Genomic DNA, 14336 nt, shown 5'->3' with positions numbered 1-14336 from the left:
GCGCCACGCGAGTGTGGGACGAACAAAGGGGCGAAGGGGGGGGCAAAAAAAAGTGTAAATTTTCTTTTGAACTATGGCGATGATGGCTCGGCAGCAATTCCGGCGACCTGAAATTTTCGTTTCGGCTGCTCCGACTGCACCATACACTTAATAATAAGTTAACAACTGTCGAAGAAAAGAGTATCAATTCTTACTTGGGTCAGAGCTGAAGCGAAGTCTAAAATCGATATCAGTCCACCAACTCACTCTTGGTGCCGAAACCCTGTCGACCAACGGTCTTCTCAACAGCCAGCATAACTTTTTCTCCTTGTCTTCATCCTTCCTTTCTTTCTCTCTTTCTCTCTCCACTCACTCACCTCACCTCAGTGCAGAGCAATCGCCATGTCCACAATAACATACACACAGCGCAGGCCGTCAGTGTCGCTAACTTCGAAGCCAGTCTACAAGGACGCCTTCGGCCGCGACTTCGAACCGCCGGAGTTTACAATCAAAGATATCCTTGACGCCATCCCCAAGCACTGCTTCGACCGCTCTCTTACCCACTCTCTAGCCTATGTCGCTCGCGACCTCTTGTACGCCTCTTGCTTGTTCGGCCTGGCGACACAGATTCATAGCATCCCCTATCTGCCTGCCCGAATCGTCGCCTGGGTTCTCTACGGATTTTGCCAGGGCCTTGTCGGCACTGGCTTGTGGGTCCTCGCCCACGAGTGTGGCCACGGAGCCTTCTCCCCATTCAAGCTCGCCAACGACGTCGTCGGCTGGCTCCTCCACTCAGCCCTTTTTGTGCCGTACCACTCATGGCGAATCACTCACTCCAAGCACCACAAGGCCACCGGCCACCTCACCCGCGACATGGTCTTCGTCCCGCGCGACCTGACCCGTTACAAGCTCTCCCGAAACCTGACTGAGCTCACCGAAGAGGCGCCAATTGCGACCCTCTATTACCTATTAATCCAGCAGGTCTTTGGTTGGCCAGCTTATCTCGCCTACAATGTCACCGGCCAGAAATACCCTGGTGTGTCCGGCTTCAGGCGGTCACATTTTGCGCCGTCCGCGCCAATGTTCGATGCAAAGGACTTCTGGGATATCATAATCTCCGACGTCGGTATACTTGTCGCCGGCACTCTTGCCTATCTCGGCATCCAGAAATGGGGTTGGGCTAACTTCGCTCTCTACTACTTTATCCCGTATCTCTGGGTCAACCACTGGTTGGGTAAGTCTGCACTATATATTGATGATGGCATTCCATTTAACATCAGTTAGTTTGCATCACGTATCTACAGCACACTGACCCAACTCTGCCCCACTACGACGCGAGCGAGTGGAACTTTGCCCGCGGCGCCGCGGCTACGGTAGATCGCGACTTTGGCTTCATCGGCCGCCACCTCTTCCACGAGATCATCGAGACGCATGTCGCGCATCACTATTCGTCGCGAATTCCATTCTACCACGCCGAGGAGGCCACGCAAGCAATCCGCAAGGTCATGGGCAAGCACTACCGTCAGGACAAGACCAACCTCATTCTCGCACTCTGGAAGACCGCGCGGACATGTCATTTTGTTGAGGGTGACGGCGTCAAGATGTACAGAAATGCCAACGGAATCGGTATTCCGCCAAAGGAGGGAAGAAGGGTCCAGTAGTTTAATTTAATTAATTTATAACATTTGTTTTAACACACAAGAAATTAATTAAATAAGCGGACTGGCAAATCGGTATAAACGTACAAGTACACGGCACAAAAAGGATGTATGCTAGGGAAGGAAGAATATGACATGCGGATACAGTGATACACGACTAAAATGGTGACGGAGTATAGATTTTGAGAGGATAGATCGACTGGTTTGGGTACAATGCAAAATATTTTTTTCTATAATATTCCTATTCAAGGCGTTTTGTGTAATATCTGAACAGCCTCCTGTGGAGAGATATCGGATGCGTTGTTTACCCGGTAATTTCTGCGGGCTCGGAAACGTCCGTCTATCCCGTCAGAATATACTTTTGACCATTATGTTCTTTATTGGCTTCTACTACAAGTGCGCACATCTCTCGTAGAGATGTTTGACCTTAATAACGCTCAATTGTTAAACTAACTAAATTGCTGTCGGCCCGTAGGCAGTGGGAACTTGTTATCAGCTCCATTTTATATCCTAGAGCCAAAACTAAATCCGACACCGTTTGTTTGTTTCTGTAAGCGGGATTGTAGTCGTCGTGCCCTGGGCGCTGCATTAGCTGGATATTCTGCAAAGAATGGGCTGGGTTATCAGGGTGGTGTGGGTGGGGCATTTGACATATGCAGTTAGCGAGCGGACTTTGTACCTGCAAGTATAGCAACACCCTGTGCAGCCATGACAGGCTGCATCGCTGCAGCCGTTCAAGCGAGTCTTCAGCAGACTCAATCTTTATCATCTCTTTCCTTCTGATCTTGCGCGGCTGCACCTTTTACAATACGGCACTCAGTCAGCAACTAGGAGGCAGTAGACGCTAATTGACATATTTCATCTGCTCGGTTTACTGGTTGACATGGCTCTGTCGCTGGCGGCATTCGTGCCCTCGGTTGATCATGTCAGACGATCCTTTTTCTCTTACGCCGTCTTCGTCTTTGTTCTCGCTCTATGGCGATACGCCGCGTCTGGTAAGCTTGTTCCTCGAGTATTTTGGTTGGTATATGTCTTTTAACAACGACAGACGTGTTTGATCCATATAAATGCGGTTCGCTCCTCGGGACCGGTGAATGGCTAGACGACGTCCCCGGCACAAAAGGCCCTTCAAACTGGCAACCCCCTGGCTGCATCTTCCACAAATACAACGCGAAAGAGGCGAGCCTATGTCTCCGCAACCAACACGTGCTCTTTGCCGGTGACTCTACCGTGAGGCAATTATTCTGGCAGACGGTCAAGACGCTTGATCCATCTGTGTCCGAAACGTCCGAAAAGCATTCCGATATTAGATTCGTCAAGGACGGACTCAATGTCGAGTTTTTGTGGGACCCATATTTGAACTCGACAGTCTTGCCCCGTCTCACGACGTGTGGGAAAGATAAAGAGCAATTGCCAAACGCATATGTCGTCCTCGGAGGCGGTCTGTGGTTCGCCAGGTATCTGGGCGACAACGGCGTCAATTTGTGGAAAGAAAATATTGACAGGGTGATTGAATCTGTCCGCGCCTGTCCGGAATACTACCATCTTCCGTTCTTGTTGCCCGTTACAGTGCCGCGTTGGGAAAAACTCGACGTTTCGCGTTCGGCGACGATTTTGCGCGATGAAATAAAGTATATGAATGACTACCTCAAGTGGGCATCCCAGCAGTCGAATCTCATCGTGCCCTCGGCGTTGAATGAGATGATGACCAAGAGCGTGGCCGCGTCCGATGATTCGGGGATTCATTCTACACCGAGTGTCGCGAAGGCCAAGGCCGACGTGTTGCTCAATATGCGCTGTAATCAGCAGGTTATGAAGGCTACTGGGTACCCAATGGACAAGACATGCTGTTTCCAGTATCCCAGTCCTAATCTCACGCAATGGGTTATCTTGTTGGTAACGGTTATTGTCTTGCCAACGCTGTATGTCAAGTCCTCTGGCATGCTTTCGACGCCGAGGATGTGGAACGAGCGTGCGTCTGGAAATGCGCTTGTGACTGCGGGATTTATTTTTGCGACGACTCTTACGTACTGCTATATTGCCGATCGCACGTCCCTATTTAACAAGGCTTCCAAGCAGTTCGTTTCCTCCAACTTCACGATCCTGACCCTCGTGACCGCTGTCGTCGGACTCTTGACGATCCGACGATCGGACTCTGAGCAGGGCTTCATGGGTCGCGACCAGAGCAATGAATGGAAGGGATGGATGCAGGTCATGATTCTGATTTACCACATCACCGGTGCGTCCAAGGTTCTCACGATTTACAAGCTCATCCGCGTCACAGTGGCAGCGTACCTATTCATGACTGGTTACGGCCACACCACCTATTTTTACAAGAAGAAGGACTTCTCGATCAAGCGTGTTGCAAGCGTGTTAGTCCGGCTGAACTTGTTGTCGTGCGCACTCGCGTACATTATGAACACCGACTATTTGTTCTACTACTTTGCGCCGCTCTCCAGTTTCTGGTTCCTGGTCGTGTATTTCACAATGAAATTTCAAGCTCAGTATAATGATGACTTGAAGTTCCTGTGCTCCAAGGTCACAATCTCGGCTATCGCCATGTACTTTGTTGTCTCGGTGGAAGGTATGCTCGACATCGTCTGGTACATACTCCAGCGGCTTTTCTTCGTCACCTGGGACCTCCGCGAATGGCGGTTCCGCGTAATCCTCGACATTTGGATCGTCTACATTGGCATGCTCGGTGCAATCCTCGCGATCAAAATACAGGAATACAAATTTCTCTCCCACCCATCCTGGCCGACCGTCCGCGTCGGGGCGCTGGCCGGCTCGGTCCTAGCTCTCTTCCTTTACCGTGTCCTCATGTCGATTTGGGGCTCGAAACAGGACTACAACGCATTTCACCCGTACATCTCCGTGCTTCCAATCGTCGGCTTCTTATTTCTGCGCAACGCCACGCATACGCTGCGCAATGTGTACTCGACCGCGTTCGCGTGGGTAGGCGCATGCTCGCTGGAAACTTTCACGCTGCAGTTTCACATTTGGATGGCAGCCGACACGCACGGTATATTAGAAGTCATCTCGTCGCGACATCGCATTTTGAATCTCCTGATCACGACTCCGCTGTTTTTGTACATATCCAGCGTAACGGCGGACGCCACTGGCAAACTCACTAACGCGCTCATCAACGGAATGAAGAAGCCTGCTCCGAAACCAGCGCCGGAGCCACCGATGACCGTGCTCTTACCAGTGACAGAAACTGGAGTGAACGACGAAAAGGACTCATTGCCACAAGTCTCGTCTCTGCAAGTTGAGGACGAGCAGAAGGACGCTTCAGGGGATTTAGCATCTACTGGCTCGGGTTCCCCGCGCTTCGCGGCTGACTCCGAATCCGATGGAACACAGGCATCCCTGCTTGACTCGACCGCGAAAACGCAACCAGATGCCTCTGAAGCACAACGTGACCTCGAAAAAGGCGACGTGTTTGGAGTTACTGCACCTCAATCGGACGAGAACGCATCCATGATATCGTTTGCGACTAAAGTAGCCGCACATCCGGTTGTTGAGGGCGTCTGGTTGCAGATGGGAGATATGAACACAAGACTCTTGACTTTGTTGCTTTTGATGTGGGCTGTCAACGTCGGCTCCGCATACGAGAGGGCTTGAGCAGTCTGCTTATTTCCTATCACGATGTCGTGTTTAAGTTATCCGCATCTTGTGGCCGCGATCGATTTAAGTCATTCTGGACATAGCAATTTGGTTCCTCTCACTCTCTCACTCGCACTCTCTCACACTCACACGCTTCTCTCATACGCTGAAACCCACTCTCTCCAGTTCCTTTGCATCTATGGTTTACTTTATTTTAGACATCATGTTTTGTACGCGTGTGTAGTGAAAAAAATGAGTCTATTGCTATGACGTTTTAGTCCGGGTTACGTTATATATTTACAGGAGTTTTTTTCTTTTTCGTTTATTTGAGTTTTGCGAGTACACACTCATGCTCTTTTGTGTATTCTTTGCTTGAATTGATTTGATCTACTTTTGATTGTCAGTTGTTTCTTTGGTAGCTTTTTTCTTTCTTTGCATGTCTAATATAAGCATATCGATAGATCTTAATTGAATCCTAAATCGCTCATACAAAACACTACAACTTGTAATAAAATGACATCGGAACAACTCTAAAAAATAAAAAAAAACACAAAAAAAAAAACGAACGCCGAAATGCTTTACACGTTAATAGCCTATTATTTAACCCATTCATTCCATACAAGTTCACAAGTAACAAAATTTATTCACAAAAAAAAAAATCCATGAATTCCAATTCAATAAAAAGCTGCCATCCAAAGCCATACTTATGGAGCTTTCATGGAAGTATAAGGTAAAGCCAAATTTGAAGGCGGAAAGGAGATTAGAGCTGATGGGCATGTGGGTTCCGGTGCCGTAATTGTTGTTCTTCCACGCCCTCAACTGCGAGAACTTCGACGTCGACGTCCACCCCTTGGGCTGCTTGTTCGTCAAGTTCACCGTCGTCATTGTTATTGTTATTGTCGGCTTCGTTCTCGTCGGGTCGATTTTCTACGACCACGACATCCATGTTATCGTCTCGCTGCTCTTGATCCCGCTCTTGCTGCTCCCGTTCTCGTTGCCGTTGCAATCGCGCTTCTTCACGCGCAACCTCATGTCGATGCCAGGTATCATATATAGCCGGCACAAGCGTGCCCAGAAACACAACCACCACACGCTCCAATTCTCGTAATATCCGGCTCCTTGTCCGCACATTAGCGTTGTCCGGCGGTACTGTTTCGTCTTCATCCGGCCTGAGAAAAATAGTGCCCAGCGAGCCGAATCGTCTGTGTATTGTTTGTCCGTTCGCCTCATTATTCTCGTCGCCTTCATTGTTGTGATTGTTATTATTGTTATTTGGTAACACGCGCCGTCCAATTTCGCGACCGAGTATTGCAAGAACATTCGCCCTCCACAAAAAAACGACCGCCGCTACGGCTGATATAGTCCAAAACCTGGTACCCCCAAATTCGCCGGAGGATAGACCTACGAAGAAGACGAGACGGAGGAAAAGCCAGCTTAGTGCTAGTGTATTACGGAGTCTGTGCGCGTTGTTTCGGAGGTCAGACAATGTAGCGCGGATTCTTTCGGCCAGAGATTGGCGGTGGATTCTCTGTTGCTGTTGTGGTGGTTGTTCGTGATGGAGTTGGTGACGGTCTGTTGCCGTGTGGGAGTGGAGGAGGGCAGCGAGGATTGAGGAATCCAGTCCCTCTGCTGGAACTGGTTGGTAGAAACTGCTTGAATCATGCGAATACTGCACGCCGGGGATGAACGCGCTGTTCCCTTCTCGGACCGAAATTCCCGCTGCAGCAAAGTTGCTTATTCCTTCTGGTGATAGCAAAATTGCGAGATGGCCGCTGTTTGTCACCACCGGGAGAGAGGAGTAAGGCGATATAAGAGGTGTAGCAGCGCGGGGATCTTGGTAGAGCACGATATTGGTCCCGAGTGGAGGTGGCGGGGAAGGGACTGCCGGTATTGTCTGTGTAGTCGTTGCCGTCGTCCCGAAGAGCCAGGCTGGCTCTTGCTGCGGGACCGAAGCCGCGACACCTGGTGGTACGTTGGGATCGATTTGTGCCGCTGATGCCGGTATGGCCGGCTGTCTATAAGCGGTCGTCAACACGTCGATGATAGACTGCTTCAACATCATATGAAATGTCACGTCGTTGATCTATGCCAATTAGCATCGTCTACGGCAGACGTACACAACCACCCACCTCTCGAACAACATCACCAAGCTTCATCTCGTCCGTCAAAAACCTCCCCTGGAATATAATGCGCATGATAGTATCCCCTTTGGCATCCCCCAGCAACTCCTCATTCGCGTTTTCAATCGCAGGAGTATACACCGTCGACGTCCACGGCTCGCCAGTAGCGAACATCAGCGCATCCTGTAACCGGTCTGCAATATGCCGCTTGATCGTCTCGACCGTCGTCATCGCCGGTAACTTGAACCCGAGTGTCGAAGTGACGGCGGCAGGCAGCGAAGAGGGTGTGGATATCCGGAGATTAATGAGGCGGCCGGTCGTGTCTGGCTGAGCGATCGACGAGGATGCGCTTTCTAGTGATCCCGCTGTTTTTGTGTCTGGTACTACTGGGGATTGCCTGCCGTCCTGCAGCCGGGCTGACAGTCCTGCCCCATTCGCTGACGACGACGCTGATTCTGCCCCGGCGTCCGACATCTTCTCCTTCCGTCAGTGGAGTCGCAATAAATAATTCAACAACAAAATTCAATAATACGCCCAGTCCAAATACCGCAATACGAATTCGAGTAGAGGCTTACAATAAAGGTGCCGTTCGACATGGAGTGATCTCAATCAGTCTCGTGTGCGATGGCAGACGGTCAAACCGTTAAGACTGCGTGGCACTTTCGTCGATTGCTTATTTAAGCGCAATCAACGCGTTTAGTCAGCCTCTGACAAGTACATGCAAAATACATGCTGATCCTTCGACTAGTAACAGATGAAAAGAGCGCAAAAACGACGTCAAGAATATCTTCTTTCTTTATATATAGATAACAAAACATCCAATACGTTGCTGTTGTCCAATGGTTGTCCGCTGGATCTGCTGACCAATGCATGTGCTGTGCATCACTGCCCATTTTCCGACGTGATACTCGAGACGCACATCACCGGATTTTTCTGTCCGAGGGCCCGGCAACCTTGCGCAGCAGCCGATTGATTGTTCTCCTCCACTAATTTGATTTCCCACCATCGCACACGCAACAGAAACATGGTTCTGCTGTGTGCTCGCGAATGGGCATCTGTGGTGGTACATCCCTTCGCCGGGACGCAGCAGTACGGGTCAGGTGGGTGCATCCGCGCAATTCGACGACTCTCATCCCAGAAACATTCACGACGGAATATCTCGACCCGTCACCAGCAGCGCAATTGGCTGATCTCGTCTCCGCTACAGGTCTCATCTCCTACACGCGTTCCTCACAGGACGTTCTTATGGAAGGCCGTTAAGTGGACGCTCGGATTCAGTCAAGAACAACGTGAAAACGAGCCAACATTCGAGAACAGATTTCACCCATGGGAGTCCTCGCCCTCACTTGTCCTACGCAACCGTGCGGCGACGATTAAAGCGCTCGCGAAATGCCCGGTAACAGGCCTCAATGTCCAATTCACCTGTCCCAACTGCGGCATTCCCACACACCACTCCGAGGAGGTCTGGCAAACCGACACGCACCACCACGAACAAGTCTGCGACAGACTAATGCTCGGAAACGTTTTTGAGCACGATATTCGCTCTGGCCGGGAGTTTCCTGAGTTTGAAATGCCACCACCCCAGGACACGGACGTCGCGATCAATTTCGCGGACTGGGACACATTTTTGTATACTCGTGACTTCCATTCCATGGACACTGAGTTTGAACTCGCGCATGCGACGAAAGTGCTGACTTATCCCATTACGGTCGGCAGTATATTGCACCAGGGATCACCTTACACGGTTGCATCAAGACGGTTAACATTGGAGGGACTGAAGTCGTTGGCTGGTGAGTCACAAGCGGTGTCGATATTCAATAAAATATTAACAATCAACTGCAGCATTGAGATACACACTTTTCCCCAGCACTCCACCATCGCAGACAGGCAGTAACGTTGATGGCGAATCCGTCCAGCGAAGCCAGCCGATCCGTCTCTTCGTTCTCGGTGCGCGTTCAGAGTCGCAATTACCACTCGAAATATGGGCACAATTGCTCTTTCTCTTCAACAAGCCGAACATGCATATCAACTTCATCGGCCCCGAGGCGCTTTACGACCGCCAAAAGAAGCAGTACGTGTACAACCAGTCGGCCGTTACTGAACGTGTGGCGCCAAATTACTCTGTGTCATACTACACAGATTATTTCCACGTCATCCACGACACACAAGAATTCACGCCCTACGATCCCTACTACGACGTCTTCTTCCTCTTTCACCCCGGTCTCGGTGCCCCAGAAGCGATGGATCAGTGGGAGAAATCGATGCCGGCGTTGCTTGAAAGTAAGTGCGCCGTCTTCGTCACAGGATTTCACGAGGCAGACAATAAACGGGATTGGGACTGGGTAATGAATAAGTTTGGGGACGAGCTCGACGTGCTGATGACACCTGGCGTGAATACCTTTCAAAGTACGAAATGGGAAATCAATGATTTGAAACCGGAGGAGCCGTACCAGGTTAACCAGCAGGTATTCGCAATCAGGGGAAAGCGGTATCCTGCCGTCCTGAAGGGCGGCGCGTTCGCTGGATTACATACCTAAATCTCGATGACTACGACCATGTAACCATTTACGACCAATCAAAATGCATGCAACACTCGATCGTGTGATTCAAACCAACATGCAACAAATGCTGGGATGAGTTGATATAAAGAGATTCTTGTAACCGTAGCTGCTTTATAGTTTGTCCTAGCATATGTTTTATGCCCGGAATCGTCGATTTTTGTATCTTGTACATAGATATAGAGCGAGTAGTGTACATAGCAGTTTTCTTTACCTATATATCAGTATGAGAATGTAAAATGTTCAGCAACATTGCGCTTGACAGAAACCTTGTTTGTAATATATCGTGGGACGACGTCACTATAATAAAATTTGTTTCTTGAATAGAAAAAGATTGTGTTTCTACCTTTATGAGCTTTAATTCCATCACACTTTATCCAAATAGCTATAATTTTTTTCCTTTTTTATAGAACATAAAAAAATTCAGTAAAACAAGCTGTAAAGGATAAACTTTAAACATTTTTCCATTTAATTTAGTAGTAAGTAAGATACACTGACTGCAACTGCAAAACGCGATATATCGGTCGCCTTGATTGCACGTGCGACAACTTCACGTTCTGGTTACGCGCCCCGCCCCTGGTCGCGCCGCACAAATTCTGAGATCATTGAATTAAATTTCGCATCGAGACCTGTCAAACGGACCATCACAAATTTCGTTTCCGATCTATATTCCAAGTTCATATTTAACGATCTCGAAGTATACCAATCCTGGTACGAATGCATATAAATGTTCCTCGTGTCCTTATTAATCATGTTGACATAGTGACGGAATCACCGCACAATGCCACCAAAACGTTTCAGTTCGACTAATGGCAGTTCGGGCTACAAGTCAAATTATGCATCTGGCCCTTACAAACGTTCCAGAGTGGAATCAATGCCCGATGATGAGGAGAACCCTTCTGGAACTGCAATTTTGGATATCGACGTACGTGCGTTCTTTCTACCCGCAGTACTCAGAAGCCAGAAAATGACGTGACACTGACGCTAATCGTGAATTTTAGATCGGAAAACGGAAACGATTACTCGTTAGAGATTTTAAAGGCACGCCATTAGTCGACATTCGAGAATTCTATTCAAAGACAAATCCGAATGGATCAGAGGTTTGGTTGCCTGGTCGCAAAGTACGTGTTGATAGAATTCACGATGTTGAATGCTAATGATGTGTAGGGTATAAGTCTTACGATTGATGTTTGGGAGACGGTGGTGGCGCATATTGCCGATATTGAAAATGCGCTTAAGAAGCTGCAAGACCATGATGGTGACACTAAGGAAGAGGTTGGCGACAGCGGCTTGAAGCAGAAAGAAAATGAAGTAGAGCCTAAAGGCGACAGTTCGGAAGTAAATGCAGAGGAGGGAGTAGTCATATCAATTGAGTAAGAGTAGTAAGCGCGTATACTACTATATAATTGGGACAAAGTCGATACTACAGTTTCATAATTTTGGACATTATGATCACTTGTTGCAGTTGCAATGGAATCCGTCTAAACAATGCTATTAATGGGCTTGTTATAAGCCGGTCGCCAAACCGCGACGTGACATACTGAACCTGGCCATTACGGGATGACGCGACGCGCCTACCGCGGGTTGGTCGCGTTTTCTACGATTATGCGTGACTAACTCTGAGCGAGTGAAAGCTCGCTTTACATTTAACCTATGGCCATATCAGCGGGTTAGGGTACAAGTCTACTTTCCCACTGGGCTATCAGCTCGTGTTATGTCCCACCAATACAGCAGAGTACCACAATTAGCTATCATTTAATATATTTATATCTACTCTACAAAATGTATTTGCATCTCACCGGAATCACTATTACCTTAGCCCTCGGCGAAATACTGTCAACCAGATCTACAGGTAATTATTATGGTGCCGATCCGCTGCGTCATCATTTCGTTCTAACAGTTTTCCGTGTCGCGATTGACAATATCTACCACGTGTATATTATCGAGTTCATTCGCATTGTGGGTAGTCACAAGATTACGCGTGATCCTCAACTCTGGCTCACGTTCCACCACGGTCACCGACCTGCTGAAAGTGGAGAACTGCCTGACGATACCCAACTGTGTCAGTGATCTCGACAGTGTTCGAGGCATACTGGGTCCTATGACTAGAGCAGGTATAGATATTCCGTGCACAATAACACTGCTCACCATCAGAAAGTAAATTACTAGTGGCGCAACTTTTCCGATGTATGCAACTTGCTCAGTTTGGTTGAACGTTGCTAAGGTTTGTAGCAACACCGACAGATAAAAGACTGCACCTACACCGATTGGACCAAAAAATCTGCAAGTAGAGTTAGATCCATGTACAACGACTGGCAACGAGATAGAAATTTACTCACCCCGTAAAAATCGCCTCCCGGAAAGTCTCGATGCGAGGTATAGCCTTATACATCGCCAGAACAGCTGGCAGTCTGCGGAAAGCTAGAATAGCAAGGGCCATAACAATAAATCTCCATGCCGGAATTTGTTGAGTATTAAATTCCTATTACGAGTCTCAGAGAGTGTAATATGATCAGCATTATAGCATTACAACTTACAGCCCAAGGGACAACAGTACCGAGCCATGTAAACATCGCGACGTTGAGCATCATATCCAAAGATGACTGGCGCTTAGCATTAGATATCTTCTTATCACTCCCTATTTACTGTCATGACTCACCTGAAGACTGTCGTGTTCGGTTTCTACACGGAACCAGTCGCTGAAAATCAGTTAGCCAATTAGTGATTGGATGCATCTACAGCAATAGCACGTACTCCCTAAATATATTGTCAGAATTATAGTTAAAGCGTGTCAGACGGGTAAGGACAATTACCATGTGAACACATTACCGGCGACAAAACTAATTGCGTCAGCTCATTCCTGCCGTCCAGTAAAATCAACATACCAAGCTAGCAAATCATCAGTTCCAACCAATCCGGCAGTTCCAACAATGAAGAGCTGTAGACATCAGTCGATGTTCACTTTAAACAACTAAAATAAAAGCACAACTTACGGCAAGCGCGAAGGCAAAAAGGACAAACGATTCATCGTCGATCATATTCCTATAGCACAAATCCACGACCACCCTTACGGGTAGCACAGGAGGAAAAAATCAGAACTAGCCAACGAGAAAAAAAGAACCTTTTTGCCAGAAAATTACATGTCACAGACTCAATCTATACAAAGGACGAAGACAGAAAAAAAGCAAATCAGGCAGTATAAAATGGGAAATCGACTTCTCTTTAGCAAAATGCAACGTTCGCATTGCAATATATCCTACGACAGTACCGTACGCAACCGAAAGAATAACTTGGTATATGATCGTTTCGACAATCCAGTCCCTGGCGATAGCAAATCCATTGTCCCGGAGCATATAGAGAGCCAAGAACAGAAAAGGATACCCAAAGCCTAATCAATTTAATATGTCATTTAACTACCAGTATTTGATTCTTCCTACCGTCATTTGCGCCCGATTCTGCGGAGATGAGATTGCGGAGTGGTTCGGCTATGGACTTCTCTGCGAATCTTCCCTTGACGAGAGAGTTACTCAGCACCTACCTCGGAGTCAGTCATGTTGCACGCAATTAGCTCCGAATTCGTTTATAAGTATTCGTACAGGATCCGTAGGCGTAATGCAAGCACCAATAATAAGCGCATCCAGCTAAGAGGACCGTCAGTCGTATGTTCCAATATCTCGATCATAGTTAGCACAACTCACATAATTTAAATTGGGTATGCACAAATAGATGATCAATGCCGAAATAATCCACATAGCTGTCATAACAGGCAAAAGCAGCATGGACAAGCTTCTCCATTCATGCAATAGATATTTTCCTGGCAACTGCACACCAGCTAGCACCAGCTGGACTCCAAGTACCAATCGTGTGAATTCACGAGTTATGTCCGATGTTGTAGTTCCATAGAATTCTGGACGAAAGAGCCCTGCCTCTTTGAATATTATCCCGAACAGTAGTGATGGCACTCCGGAGATATTTAGCACACGGTGCCGAGAGATTGCGACCTATAAATACTTACGAGCTTCGGAAATATACATTTTTTCTCGAACCAAGTACGACACCAGCCCAAACAGAATGACAAAGCCTCCCAGCAATGTGCAGATTAAATTAAAATTACTTATTGCAAGTGTCGGCATGGTCGGCTCTGTTTTCAAAACGTATTTCTCAATCACGCAAATCTCCGAATGTCATAAAAGATCCTATTCGCTAGCGACTCTTACAGTATTATTGCATATAGCTGAAACTAAGTCAAACAACCAAATCAGCAGGAGGATGCGTCAAGTTCTTACATGTGGGATAAAAAGTCGGGAAGAATAGTCATTCTTATCGTACAAGTCTGTTGGCAGCCAGTACAAACCACTTACTCCGAACATTGGTTCCGGCGGTACGCTCGTTCGTACCGAATCGTGTGGGTACTG

At 47.9% G+C, this 14336-nt stretch overlaps 6 protein-coding genes across 6 annotated transcripts; 4 read left to right on the top strand and 2 right to left on the bottom strand.

Annotated features, from left to right (window-relative positions):
- Positions 1–354: 354 nt before the first annotated feature.
- Positions 355–2008, top strand: V1513DRAFT_446807 (fatty acid desaturase-domain-containing protein). The gene is made up of 2 exons (XM_066898322.1): positions 355–1213; positions 1264–2008. The coding sequence occupies exons 1-2, from the start codon at positions 382–384 to the stop codon at positions 1638–1640; spliced, it is 1209 nt and encodes a 402-aa protein (XP_066752916.1). The 5' UTR covers positions 355–381; the 3' UTR covers positions 1641–2008.
- A 319-nt stretch (positions 2009–2327) lies between these two features.
- Positions 2328–5731, top strand: V1513DRAFT_446802 (10 TM acyl transferase domain found in Cas1p-domain-containing protein). Its single transcript, XM_066898321.1, has 2 exons — positions 2328–2632; positions 2686–5731. Exons 1-2 carry the CDS (start codon positions 2521–2523, stop codon positions 5259–5261), a joined length of 2688 nt encoding a protein of 895 aa, XP_066752915.1. The 5' UTR covers positions 2328–2520; the 3' UTR covers positions 5262–5731.
- On the bottom strand, positions 5690–7978 carry V1513DRAFT_446800 (uncharacterized protein). The gene is made up of 2 exons (XM_066898320.1): positions 7373–7978; positions 5690–7326 (listed from the first exon to the last, which is right to left on the bottom strand). Exons 1-2 carry the CDS (start codon positions 7835–7837, stop codon positions 6004–6006), a joined length of 1788 nt encoding a protein of 595 aa, XP_066752914.1. The 5' UTR covers positions 7838–7978; the 3' UTR covers positions 5690–6003.
- Positions 7979–8309: 331 nt separating this feature from the next.
- Positions 8310–10253, top strand: V1513DRAFT_446799 (uncharacterized protein). Its single transcript, XM_066898319.1, has 2 exons — positions 8310–9153; positions 9206–10253. The coding sequence occupies exons 1-2, from the start codon at positions 8388–8390 to the stop codon at positions 9898–9900; spliced, it is 1461 nt and encodes a 486-aa protein (XP_066752913.1). The 5' UTR covers positions 8310–8387; the 3' UTR covers positions 9901–10253.
- Positions 10254–10702: 449 nt separating this feature from the next.
- On the top strand, positions 10703–11298 carry V1513DRAFT_459093 (transcriptional Coactivator p15-domain-containing protein; the record flags this gene model as incomplete). The annotated part of the gene is made up of 3 exons (XM_066899732.1): positions 10703–10846; positions 10923–11042; positions 11089–11298. 3 exons carry the CDS (start codon positions 10703–10705, stop codon positions 11296–11298), a joined length of 474 nt encoding a protein of 157 aa, XP_066752912.1.
- Positions 11299–11665: 367 nt separating this feature from the next.
- V1513DRAFT_401342 (Cation/H+ exchanger) lies at positions 11666–14230 on the bottom strand. Its single transcript, XM_066895505.1, has 12 exons — positions 13937–14230; positions 13620–13882; positions 13518–13562; positions 13359–13455; positions 13138–13309; positions 12915–12963; positions 12807–12859; positions 12735–12761; positions 12581–12620; positions 12459–12524; positions 12261–12403; positions 11666–12202 (listed from the first exon to the last, which is right to left on the bottom strand). The coding sequence occupies exons 1-12, from the start codon at positions 14052–14054 to the stop codon at positions 11815–11817; spliced, it is 1461 nt and encodes a 486-aa protein (XP_066752911.1). The 5' UTR covers positions 14055–14230; the 3' UTR covers positions 11666–11814.
- Positions 14231–14336: the final 106 nt, after the last annotated feature.

Source organism: Lipomyces chichibuensis, assembly GCF_038497645.1.
Source record: "Lipomyces chichibuensis strain CBS 12929 unplaced genomic scaffold V1513scaffold_21, whole genome shotgun sequence".
Lineage (NCBI taxonomy): Eukaryota > Fungi > Ascomycota > Lipomycetes > Lipomycetales > Lipomycetaceae > Lipomyces > Lipomyces chichibuensis.
The sequence above is the reverse complement of the archived record's forward strand: the minus strand, read 5'-3'. Positions and strand labels throughout refer to the sequence as shown.

Excerpts from the sequence above, each read along its gene's own strand:
- V1513DRAFT_446802 (XM_066898321.1), top strand. The coding sequence starts at position 2,521 with ATGGCTCTGTCGCTGGCGGCATTCGTGCCCTCGGTTGATCATGTCAGA. Across the intron at positions 2,633-2,685 it reads ATGGCGATACGCCGCGTCTG|ACGTGTTTGATCCATATAAA; the intron begins GTAAGCTTGTTC and ends TAACAACGACAG.
- V1513DRAFT_401342 (XM_066895505.1), bottom strand. The coding sequence starts at position 14,054 with ATGCCGACACTTGCAATAAGTAATTTTAATTTAATCTGCACATTGCTG. Across the intron at positions 13,456-13,517 it reads GCATTACGCCTACGGATCCT|GTGCTGAGTAACTCTCTCGT; the intron begins GTACGAATACTT and ends ACTCCGAGGTAG. Across the intron at positions 12,964-13,137 it reads TTGCATTTTGCTAAAGAGAA|GAATATGATCGACGATGAAT; the intron begins GTCGATTTCCCA and ends TTTGTGCTATAG.
- V1513DRAFT_446800 (XM_066898320.1), bottom strand. The coding sequence starts at position 7,837 with ATGTCGGACGCCGGGGCAGAATCAGCGTCGTCGTCAGCGAATGGGGCA. Across the intron at positions 7,327-7,372 it reads TTGGTGATGTTGTTCGAGAG|ATCAACGACGTGACATTTCA; the intron begins GTGGGTGGTTGT and ends TAATTGGCATAG.
- V1513DRAFT_446807 (XM_066898322.1), top strand. The coding sequence starts at position 382 with ATGTCCACAATAACATACACACAGCGCAGGCCGTCAGTGTCGCTAACT. Across the intron at positions 1,214-1,263 it reads CTGGGTCAACCACTGGTTGG|TTTGCATCACGTATCTACAG; the intron begins GTAAGTCTGCAC and ends AACATCAGTTAG.
- V1513DRAFT_446799 (XM_066898319.1), top strand. The coding sequence starts at position 8,388 with ATGGTTCTGCTGTGTGCTCGCGAATGGGCATCTGTGGTGGTACATCCC. Across the intron at positions 9,154-9,205 it reads GGGACTGAAGTCGTTGGCTG|CATTGAGATACACACTTTTC; the intron begins GTGAGTCACAAG and ends AATCAACTGCAG.